Source organism: Microtus pennsylvanicus, chromosome 1, assembly GCF_037038515.1.
Source record: "Microtus pennsylvanicus isolate mMicPen1 chromosome 1, mMicPen1.hap1, whole genome shotgun sequence".
Classification (NCBI taxonomy): Eukaryota; Metazoa; Chordata; class Mammalia; order Rodentia; family Cricetidae; genus Microtus; species Microtus pennsylvanicus.
Window position 1 is genome coordinate 148,837,763 of NC_134579.1, and position 12,203 is coordinate 148,849,965.

The window sequence follows — 12,203 nt, forward strand, 5'->3', positions numbered from 1 at the left end:
ATTTTGTGCATGGTGATAGATATGGATCTATTTTCTTTATTCTACATGTTGATATCCAGTTATGCCAGCACCATTTGTTAAATAATTTTTCCATTTTCTATTTTGCTTCTTTGTCAAAAAAATCAGGTGTTTGTAGGTGTGTGGATTAGTATCTGGGTCTTTGATTTGATTCCATTAGCCCTGCCGTCTGTTCTTATGCCAATACCAGGCTGTTTTCAGTACTGTAGCTTTGTAGTAGAGTTTGAAGTCAAGGATGGTGAGGCCTCAAGAAGTTCCCTCACTGTACAGGATTGTTGTGGCTATTCTGGGCTTTTACTTTTCCATATGAAGTTGAATACTGTTCTTTTGAGGTCTGTGAAGAATCTTGCTGGTATTTTTGATGGGCATTTTATTCAATGTGTAGATTGCTTTGGGTAAGATTGGTATTTTTTACTATGTTAATTCTACCTATCCAAGAGCATAGAAAATCTTTCCATTTATTTTTGCCTTCTTCAATTTCTTTCTTCAGAGATTTAAAGTTCTTGTCATACAGGTCTTCCACTTGTACATATAATCATTTACAGTAATATTACATGGTAAATCATAAAAATATCCTCTTCTGCCTCAACTCTCAGAGCACATGCTTAAGATCCTACATTACATTAGTGCTATTTCAAGTTCCAAATTAACGTTATATAACTTACATAAGGCCCATTAATATAACAGCTTAACACTTTTGTTCAGGGCACTATATAAGAAAAACTACATTCACACTGATAAAAGACCAGGAGTTTTTAAAAAGTCACTGGATCTGCCATCAGTTACCTATAAAGATAGCTGACTCGAGATTAACAAAGTTAAAATCCACCACCAACCTATCTGAAAAGTGGCAACTGAAGTCTCAATTTCTGTGGAAAACAAATATCCTGCTGTTTAACTTGGGGGTGGGGGAGGAAGTAGGGTTCAATCTTCACCATATTTAGCTTCATTTACAATCTAAAACACGTGTAACACTCACCATACATTAAAAATAAGGCAAGAAAAACAATTTATCAAGAGAAAATAAACACTTTAACAGAGAAAACAAATACAAATGCACAGAGCTCATGTTTAGCCAGTCGTCCAGAAGGCCAGGCAGAGCCAAGTATTTCCAAGAGTTGCCACCAGGTGGCAGTTAACTTGTGGCAGAGAAGTCTTTCTAGGGTTCAGTTAAACAAGCATCCAAATCAAACTTGTCTTCCACTTGGCGGTCTACATGTCTGACTTTGGTGCATGTGCCAGCATAGATATCAAAGTTATCCTGTGAACTTGTCTATCACTCAGAGCTGCTTTCTGTGAATTCTCTCTCCATTTCTCCAAAATCTCCATGCTGCCATTTCTTGCAAAGGGCATCCTTCTTCATTAGGACGATTCCAAAAATGCAGAGCTACCTTCCAGAGTTTGATCTGCTGGTCCATGACCGCCGACTATACTTCTTAAATTTGTTGGGGGTCGTGGGATGCATTCCAGGTTGTTCAGGTGTCTGAGGACCTCTTTAATATATCAATCATTGGCAATAGTGTTCTTCCCATAGTTGATCTGCCTCTGTCTTCCCATCAAGGCACCTTCATCTGTTTCCACATCAGCTGGCACTGAAGACAGAGACTCCTTTGAATCTGAGCTTCCTGATGATAATTTTTCTCTCTCTTTTAAAATCATTTTTGAGTACTTTTCTCTTGTATCTTGCAATCTGTTTGTTAACTCTGGTCCTCACTTCATCTTCTACATCTGCTCTTGCCCAGTAAGATCACCTAGAACAGGGCTTAGGACCTTCACGAGTTGTAAAGCTTTCAGGTCAAAGGTCTGCAATCTGGTGCTGACTTTTCTAGGAGTCCTCTGGCTTCCAGTCCCTCCCTTCTGCTCTGCGCTTCTGTCCCATGTTCCATCTCATAGAGGGCACAGGAGTGGGCTTCTAGGTCTGCAGGCCATGGCAGCAGAGGGCTGAAGAGTGGTTCAGCCCCAAAGACCTGCCCTGGCCACAGCGCTGACAAGGTTTGAGCTAGCCTTGCCCAACTGCCCTTAAGTGTGCAGCAGCCTAGCCCCTCAGCAACTACCTTGCACAGTCTTGGAAGAAACTATCGGGCCATGGGCTGTTCACCTGTAGGGGAGATCTTGCAGGCTCACTGTGCCCTGCTGGCAGACCCGGTTCCAACCTAGGCCTCAAAACTGGAGGCAGTAGCCAAACTCCAAGGCCTGATGCAGCCGCTCAGAAGAGCAGGAAAAATGTCTTAGCCTGACTAAAGTAAAAAGAAGCTGGCAGCCCCCAACGGCCTTCCAGGAGGCTGATGCTGTGGCCGACAGATCTCTGATTGTTTCTGTTTTTATTTTTTCACCAAATGTACTTCTATTCAAAAAGTCTTTTCCTACACCTATATTATGGAGATCCTGCCTATGTTTTTTTTTTTTTTTTTGAGCCTTTTCAGTATTTTCGGTTTTGTGTTTGGGTCTTTGTCTATTTGGAGTTAGTTTTGTGGAAACTGATAGATGAAGTTGTTATTTTATTCTTCTGCATGTGGAAATTCAATTTTCTAAGCAGTATTTCTTGACAATGTTTACTTCTGTCCACTGTATGTTTTGGCACAATGTTTAATATGAAATGGCTGGAGTTACATGTCCTCAAGTTTGGATCTTCAATTTTGTCCCATTGGTCTGCATGTTCATTTTTTATGCCAATACCATACTATTTTAATTGTCTCTCTAATGCTTCTTAAGATCTGGAATGGTAATCCCTCCAGCATTGTTATTTCTGCTCAGGATTGTTTTTTTCTATCTAGGTGTGCTGTGGTTCCACATGAATTTTAGTTGTTTTTTCATGAAGAAAGAGAATGGAGTTTTCATTAGGATTTTGTTGAATCTGTGAATAGCATTTTGTAAAATGGACAGATCACAGTGAAGGGCATACAGATTTTGTACATTTGGGCAGTCATTCATTGTTTCCCAGATAGGGATATGTGAGCAGAGCATGTTAGATCTTCTTTATGTTAGTATATTGATTATGCAAAACAATGAGTCTCATCAGGTATGTGCCCTCCAAAGGACAGGCTCAGACATTAAATCACATAACTCTAAATCCAGAATTTCAATATCTGGAGGATAACTAGGCATATTGACAGAAGTTAGTGTCTAGAACAGGTCAAGCATTGACTGGGATTCAGAGCAAATGACATTTGTGTGACATACTCTCTGAGGTCTGGTCTTGTGAGTACATTTGACAATAGACAAATACCTATGGTCAGAAAAGGGTTTAGTGGCTTAAAGGGTCATTGTGATTGAATTGTCTATATCTTCCATATTTCTACCACTATGACTTTCTGAAATCCACTATACCTTATCATACCTCACTAGTCTCTATTGAATCCCTTTTCTACCCTGAAAACTCTTTGAGAAGCTCTATTGTTCTGTTGGCTCACACTCCTTACTGGTGACTTTCCTAGCCTTTAGTCCATTGCCAAACGTTTATACCTTCCATCCTCTTGCATTGTGCCTCCTCTCAATTCAAATATATTTGTAACATGAGGGTCTGCTTGTTGGGGTTTCTGTCCTGCCCAGTTCCCACAGTCTTAAGATCCCAAAGAATCACACAGAAGGTCTACATAAGTTATAAACTGATTGGCTCATTAGCTCAGGCTTCTTATTGGCTCTTATAACTCATATTAACCCATTATTCTTATCTATGTTAGCCACATGGCTCGGTACCTTTTTCGGTGGGAGAGGTCACATCCTGCTTCTACAGTGTCTGGACAGGACTGCAGAAAGAGCTTCCTTCTTCCCAGAATACTCCTGTTCTTATTGCCCTGCCTCTACTTCCTGTCTGGTTGTCACACCTATACTTCCTTCCTGGCTACTGGCCAATCAGCATTTATTTAAAACATAATTGACAGAGTACAGAATTGTCTGGCACCATATATTAGACTAATCTCTATGTCCTCTGTATTCCACTCAAAATGATTTCCTGCCCAAGTTTAGGCATTTTCAGTTCCCCTGTGACACTAATACATACCCCTTCATATATAGAATCTGAGTCATTATGGGGGCAATTTTTTCTTCTTTTTATTTATACTCTGTACCTTTCACATCCTTCTCCATTTCCTTCACTTCCCAGTACCTTTATATCCACACTCTGCCCTTGCAACCAATCCCTCCAACTAAAATAAAATAAAATTTAAGAGAACAAATATTAAAAATAAGAAGGGTAACATCAGTTTCATCTTGGAAACTATTTTGTGACACAATGAGTCATGCAGGTAACACTTTCATCCATTTACATTTACTTGCAAGTGCTCATCGAAGAGACTCAGTGGTCTGGTTCTAGTCCTCTGGAACTCTAGTCTTGATTATACTGCTGTTACCCTGAGTTGTGGAAATCATGAAGCTTTGGGTCTGATGTTCCCTTCACCTGCTCCAGCAAATCATAGTTTGGGTGGACGCTAGGGTAAGCCACCACATGACTCTGGATCTGGACTTGTGTAATTGCAGGGTTGGTTAGACTATCAGCTCTCCCTTGTCCGTACCAAAAGAGTGAGACCCTTGGGGCAATTTTCATCAACTCATGTCCTTTTCTACTCAGTTCCCTTCATTTTATTGTGCTCATATTTCTTCCCTTCTCTTGTATATATCCTTTTCTGAAACTGTTCTATTTATTGATAAGGGTTAAATAAAATTGTGTTCTACTTGAGATTTCAAAAATTTGTGGTTTTCAGATCATTCCTCAATTATGGTTCTATTTAGAAAAATTGTGTACACATTTGAATATTAAATATAAATGGAGATGGACAGTATTGGTGTAGCTCTTATTTGTAAGATTCTCTGGTCCTGTCTTCTGGATATATGTTTATATTATATAGCCTTTATTATGTTGTCAAATGATATATTCATCGCTAGGCATTCTATGCCATTTATGATGAAGACATGTTGGATTTTGTTAAAAATACTTTTTGACATCTAGACTTCAAAATGGGTTGTCTCCATGTAGTCTATCTATTCAGAGATCAGGAAATCCCATGGAATAGGAGACAGAAAGAGTATTACAAAGAGAGGGGTGAATAATACCAGGAAACAATGCCTCTAAGTCAACTGAGCAAAGATCATATGAACTAGCAGAGACTGAATCCAAAAGCACAGGCCTTCCACAGGTCTGCATTGAGTCCTCTGTACATTTAGTATATCATTCAGTTTAATATTTTTTATTAAAATTTTTTATTAAAAATTTCCACCTCCTCCCTTTCCCCATTTTCCCACCCCTCCCCCCACTCCCCATGCTCCACTCCCCTCCCCCTCCCTTTCCAGTCCAAAGAGCAGTCAGGGTTCCCTGCCCTGTGGGAAGTCCAAGGTCCTCCCCCCTCCATCCAGGTATAGGAAGGTGAGCATCCAAACTGGCTAGGCTCCCACAAAGCCAGTACATGCAGTAGGGTCAAAACTCAATACCATTGTCCTTGGCTTCTCAGCAGCCCTCATTGTCCACCATATCAGAGAGTCTGGTTTTATCCCATGCATTTTCAGTTCCAGTCCAGCTGGCCTTGGTGATCTTTCAATAGATCAGCCCCACCATCTCCCAGCAATACCACTCTTGGTAATAGTCAGTTTAATATTTTTATAGAATTTCTGATATGTGGATTAGTAGATCTTGGATTCTTGTGCCTTCTTCTGGACATTTTTTTTGTTGCCTTGCCCTGTCCAACTTCCATATGATAGCTTTATTTAATATTAGTATACTTTATTTTGTTATGATTTATTATTATTTCTTAGAAGCCTGTCCTAATGTAATAATAAAAAGCAAGTAGGCCTGCATGGCAGGAGAGCTAGGGAGGAACTAGGATGAGTAAGGGGAAGTGAAAATATAATCATGATACACTGTTTGAAAATAGGGTCTATTTTCAATAAAATGTTCAAAAAAGAATACGAATCAAAGGTCTTCTGGGATCTAATATGATAATTAAGTGATTTCTGTTTTTTAGTGCTTATGTGTGATGAATTATATTTACTGATGGTTATATGTTGGCAATCCCTGCATCTTTGGATAAGTTGTGATACCTTTTTGTGTCAAATTAAAATCACTATACTGTAATGAACTCACAAATAAAAGTATTAATGTGCAACAATGAAATAGCAACTCCAAATAACACTTGTACAGGCCAAAATTCTGCCCATTTCAATGAACTTCTCCACAGTTAGGATAGCCATGCTGAAGCGATAGAGCTTTGCTTAGGGTTTTACATTGTCACTAGCAATTACATATCTATGCCCTCATGCACCAGAAAAAAAGAAAACTATCATAGTAGAAAATAAAAAAAATAGTTATTTTATTTTTATATATCCTCTTTCATAAATCATGGATACATTTACCTGCTCACTAACTAATGCTATGTTATTTGTCTCCTTTATAAATGCTATACAGTATAAATGAATACTCACATATCCATTTGCATATAAGCATGTAGACATTATAGGGTACAATCTTCATACAAAGAAGACAATGTGAACTTGTTTCATTCTGACATTCTGTGACCTGGCAAAAATATCCCTTATAAGTGTATCAATTTTTCTACACATTTTGTGATTTCATCCTTCACTGTAGTCCATTTTTATATAAGGAAACACATTTAATTATCAATTTATATGTTTTGGATATGTAGGTGGGATCTAAATAAATAAAAATGGATGCTGAAATACCTCTACGTTATGATAAGGAATTCTCTTGCTATAAACCCAGGAGTGAAATACCTAAGTCAAATAATACCTCCATTTTCTTTTGATAAACTCCAGGATTGATTTTCTATATGACTATATTAAATTCTTTCAAACTCTTTTTATGAAGCAACCATTACACTGATGACAAACCAGATAAAGAACAACAACAGGAAATGAAGTTTTCAAGTCAATATCCTTGATGCTAAAATTTTCAATAAAATACTTGCAAACAATTCAGGATTACAACAAAGACACCATTTATTATTAATTAATTTTGTATTAAGTGGAAGGTATTGAGCCTATTTGTTGTCTGGTGTTGTGAAAAGCTATAGCAGCTGTGGTGTGACCAGGTCCTCCTGAGAAACAAGTTTATTACCAGGAAGCATTTCATTTGTCCTAGAAGATAGAATGTAGACCACAGAGCTGTCTGTGAAACTACCAAGCAGCCAAGATCTCCCGACAGAATGAAATCCATAAGCAGCTCACTTTTATTGACATGTTTTCCTGGGTCCCTTGTACATCAGGTAGTCAAAGAAAAGACACTCCCAGCTACAAGAGTACAATGGGCCTAAAAAAAATATGAACAGTTCATGAAGGCCGTTGATTCAACCAGCTGACCAAACACCCAAAATCATTTCAGCTAATCTTAATAAGACAAGGTACTACATACCCAAATTCCCTTATTGACCTTTTGAGTGTGAAAGGTGAACAAAGAACTGGATACCAAGTAAAACATATTGTTTTCATACTTAGAGTGAAATTCAATGATTTTTATTTCTTATCAGGACAAAACAGTGCCTGGACAAAATAGAATGATTCATGAGAACAAATGGTCCAAAAGATGGAAAACACAGAGAAGTCAGGTTACTAATATTCATCAGCCACCAGTTGTGACTATTTAAAAGAGCAATGGAGCCTCTTACCATGGAAGAGACAGTGTAAAAAGCCAAAAAGTTAGACAAAAGGATCAGAATGTTCTGGGTGACTCTGAACTCAGGGGAGTTTCTACTGGAACCGTGAGAGCTGCGGATGTGTTGAACCCTCTGCTTGTGTTTGTAGAGAATGATAATCATGGAGCCACTGGACCAGGCCATGAGCACAGAAAGAAAGACTTCAGGGCAAACCACCAATGCTGCATAGAGTGAATCACCAATTTCATCCCCCCTTACAGTTGAGCAGTATCCAAAATCTCGTGTTTGTGACATATTTTTGCTGTTCCTGTTGAAAATTATGTATGAAAAATAGATGAAATTTATGAATATGTTCAGAATCCAGATGAGGGAAATGAGGCAGATGATGTACTTCTCAACTTTGACTTTATGATCCTTCCAGCAGGATTTCCAGGGGAAAATGGTCAAAGCCTGAAAGACACTCAGTAGGCAAGTGGTACCAATGGACACACTCCTACCACATCCCTGAATGTAAAATAGGAGCTTGCATCCAAAATCATTCAAAAATTGCTTAAATCCCCAAACTGCCATAGTTTGGGGCACTCCTGTAGAGAGAATAATCAAGACATTGGCTGCCATTATATTCATCAGAATCAAATCTGTGGGCTTTAACGTGTATTCTCTGAAGTAAAGGACTAGATAATGGAAAATTAGAAAGAAATTTCCCAGAATTCCAGTTGCAGTTTGTGAAAAGATAATGATTATGATTGCCAGATTCCATAAATTCATTCTGTGACTTGGCACAATTTCCTTTAGAATATGGCCCCAATATTCTTCAGACCAAATTATTACTGACAAATGTTTGCAGTCTGCAGTAGAGGAAGAAGCCTTTATTCCATGGGGCAACTGACAGAATGAAACAAAGAGTATTTTTGCACTCATGGTCATGGCCAGCTCTGGCCACTTAAAAAGTCCTCATCCTCAAGTTTGATGGGAGTAGTTACTTTCTATGTATATTACTGTGAGAATAAACAATACAGTAAAACGTATATAATGATGAAGGAAAGACATAAAACTTCGGAGAAAATGAACCATAGAGAAGGAGGTGATATTGGCCCATGAGTAACAATGAAAAGCATAATCCCATACAAACAAGTATAATGCAAGACTTCCAGAGTATATTATCTAGCAATGGTTTTAAAGAAAACAACTTTAATAATGTCCATGAAAATTAAATATGTCAGTGCTTCACAAATATCTCATCTAAAAATAAGAGATATGAAAAGAGAAATTTATAATGCCATTTATAAAAAAACCTATTGCCTTGTGACATGGAAAATGGTCCCTACCTTGTCTCATGTGGAACCATTTTTAGTTTAACCTTAAACTAGTTCTCCCTTTGCTATTGTTTCCATGAAGACTCCCTTGGAGATGTACCCAACCCGGTTCTAGAGACTGGGAGTCAAAATGCCCCCAAATAACTGCATGATATTAGCTTATTTAAAACTGTTTGACTGCTTTACTCTCCACTCATCCTTGCAAACTACCAAACATCATATACTATTCCAGCAAAATTAGATATCTGAAATCTTCTGAGGTAGGTGAGCTCCCTTTGAAGAAGTAGGCAGAAGCGACGGTGAATCAGAACCAGGCTGAACCATGCAGTCCCAGGAATGTCACCTTTGCTCTACACAATCATCAACCATGCAATGACAGCTGAATAATCAATAACTGGAAGAAAATTGGTCATCAGTCTTGGGATCTGAAGAACTGAAAACAAGGTGAGACCTTTATCTGAGACCTTAGAACTACAAGCTACTGTCAGTCTTCCTTTCTTCGTGCACTAGCACTATAGAATCCCTAGGGAAGGGTAACAGCAAGAAAGAAAGTATTCTATTAAGTAAAATAAGAAGGTCTCAAAAAGATCATTAGCACCAATTCTGGCTTAATATGGTTTTATTAATTATACATGTAAGAAATATGTGTTTATGTAGGATGAATGTATATTGAGCCAAGGAACCTAAAAATGGCACAATAAGAGTGTTATAAAGAGTCTTTGTGAGATTGGTCAGTGAAGGTAAGAACACATGATTTGGGAGTAGAAGGAGAGACAATGTTCATGCAACATATAACCTGGAATAAGAGAAGAGGATGGGGAAGAAGAATTGGATATACCAAAACCCTAAATGTGAATAAGACTTAAAGAAAATAGATACTTTAAGGTGATTAAAAACAAAAGAAATACAAAGGAAAATAGTGAAAGAAAAAAGGATGAAAATATCATACTTGGTCTTGTTTGTAGATAAACCAAGACCCTTGCAGCCTGTCATGCCAGTGAATGTCACAGAAGACTGTAAAACTGGTGACATCTACTCGAGTAGAATAATTAGAAAACTACACGCCAATACTCAAATCCTGAGATAACTTTTGTCTTGGTCCTGGTTTCTATTTCTGTGAAGACATACCATGAACACAACACCTCTTATAAAGGAAACCATTTAATAAAGGTTTGCTTACAGTTTCTGGGACTTAATCCAACATCATCAGTACATGACCAATTAATCAAATATACAAGAATAGAATTCTACGTACATGGGGAGTCTTGCAAATCTTACTATTGGTTTTCGTTATAACTACTAAGGTCCAAATGATGTTTCACCTGGAAAATTTCCATGAAACATATAGTTAAGAGTTTTAAGTCCTTAGATAAAGAGTATAGTTCACAAACAAAAATAAGAAAATAAGTGTGGTTTAAGCTTATTGTGCTGGCATACCAAAGAGTTACACAATACCTCAAAATGGAGGACAAAAAAGGTTTATTTACTTGGGGATAAACTCACAGTGATGTTAGTGATCTGCAGTCTTCTGTGTGCACAGGGAACTGGAACTGTTCAGCAGCAAAGAGTCCTATCCATGCTTTTTATCTGCATTTATAATACATGAGACCATGTCCAAAATGGGCTGGTAGCTTAAAGGCTAAAGAATGAAGGAGTTCACACAACACAACATTTCCCCCTTTTGTCTAAATAAAAGAATTCTAAGCCTAATACAAAACTAGATACAATAAAAATAAATATAAACTATTTTTTCAGAGAAAAGAAGAGGCAAACATACACATAAAAATTAAAATTACAACCAGCATGAACAGCATCAAACAAGAAACATATTCTAAATGTTTCAATAGTTATCCTATCCTAAGGAGTCTAAGTCTCAGTGGTAATAGGTTGCCTTGTTTGTCTCTTGTTGATTTACATTCATTGGTCGAATATTGGCCTTTGCTGTATTTTCTACATATTCCATAAGACTTTCTGTTTTTGTCATTAATAGAAGAAACATTATTTCTAAGGATACCTTGTTTTCAATCCCTTCTCAGATGTCCAATTCTATGTTAATTAAAATATTTGGATTTTGATATCTCTTCATATCTTTGGAAATTGTTTCTCCTACCTACTCCTTGGTGTTATAGTCAAATAATACAACATTGACTGTGTGTAGAATCCATTCATCCATTGGTACTTATCTGACCTTTAAAGGATCAAGTATTTCTTTCTGTGTTTGCATTTTATTTTTTATTTTTTTATTGATTTTTATTGTGCTTTGTCTGATGTGGGGTTAGTAAAGATCTTTTCAATTCTGCAGGCTGTCATTCTGTTTTGTTGACCACGTCTTTTGCCTTACAGAAGATTTTCAGTTTCAGGAGGTCCCATTTATTAATTGTTTCTCTCAGTGTTTGTGCTGGTGGGTTATATGTAGGAAGTGGTCTCCTGTGCCAATATGTTCAAGTGTACTTTGCACTTTCTCATCTATAAGGCTGGCTTTATGTTGAGGTCTTTGATTCAAATGGACTTGAGTTTTGTGCATGGTGATAGATACAGGTCTCTTTTCATTCTTTTACATGTTGTTATCATTATTGTTAAGTATGCTTTCTTTCTTCAATTTGATATTTTTTGCTTCTTTGAGAAAACTCGGGTGTTTGAAGGAGTGTGGATTAATATCCGGGTCTTGTATTCAGTTCCATTGGTCCCTCTGTCTGTTCTTATGCCAATACCAGTCTATTTTCAGTACTATAGCTCTGTAGTAGAGTTTGAAGTCAGGGATTGTAATTCCTCCAGAAGTTCTTTTATTGGATTGGATTGCTTGGGCTATCTTGAGTTTTTTGTTTTTCCATATGAAGTTGAGTACTGTTCTTTCGAGGTCTCTGAAGAAGCGTGCTTGGATGGTCATTACATTGAATCTGTAGGTTGCTTTTGGTAAGATTGCCATTTTTACTATGTTAATTCTGTTTACTCAAGAACATGGGAGAGCTTTCCACTTTCTGGTGTCTTCTTCAATTTCTTTCTTCAAAGATTTAAAGTTTTTGTCATACAAGTCTTCCACTTGTTTGGTAGAGTTATTCCAAGATATTTTATGCAACTTGTGGCTATTGTGAAGGGTGTTGTTTCTCTGATTTCTTCCCCAACCCTTTTATCATCTGTGTACAGGAGGGTTACTGATTTTTTTATTTAATCTTGTATCTTGCTACATTATTGAAAGTATTTATGAGTTGTAGAAGCTATTGGTAGAAATTTGGGATCGCTTATGTAAACTGTCATATCATCAGTAACAGTG

General features: G+C 37.4%; 1 protein-coding gene and 1 pseudogene across 1 annotated transcript; both read right to left on the reverse strand.

The window, feature by feature from the left end:
- Nucleotides 1–1,153: 1,153 nt before the first annotated feature.
- LOC142837466 (histone RNA hairpin-binding protein-like) lies at nucleotides 1,154–1,909 on the reverse strand (annotated as a pseudogene).
- A 5,557-nt stretch (nucleotides 1,910–7,466) lies between these two features.
- Nucleotides 7,467–8,393, reverse strand: LOC142837476 (vomeronasal type-1 receptor 4-like). Its single transcript, XM_075952560.1, has one exon. It carries the CDS (start codon nucleotides 8,382–8,384, stop codon nucleotides 7,467–7,469), a length of 918 nt encoding a protein of 305 aa, XP_075808675.1. The 5' UTR covers nucleotides 8,385–8,393.
- Between the last annotated feature and the right edge of the window lie 3,810 nt (nucleotides 8,394–12,203).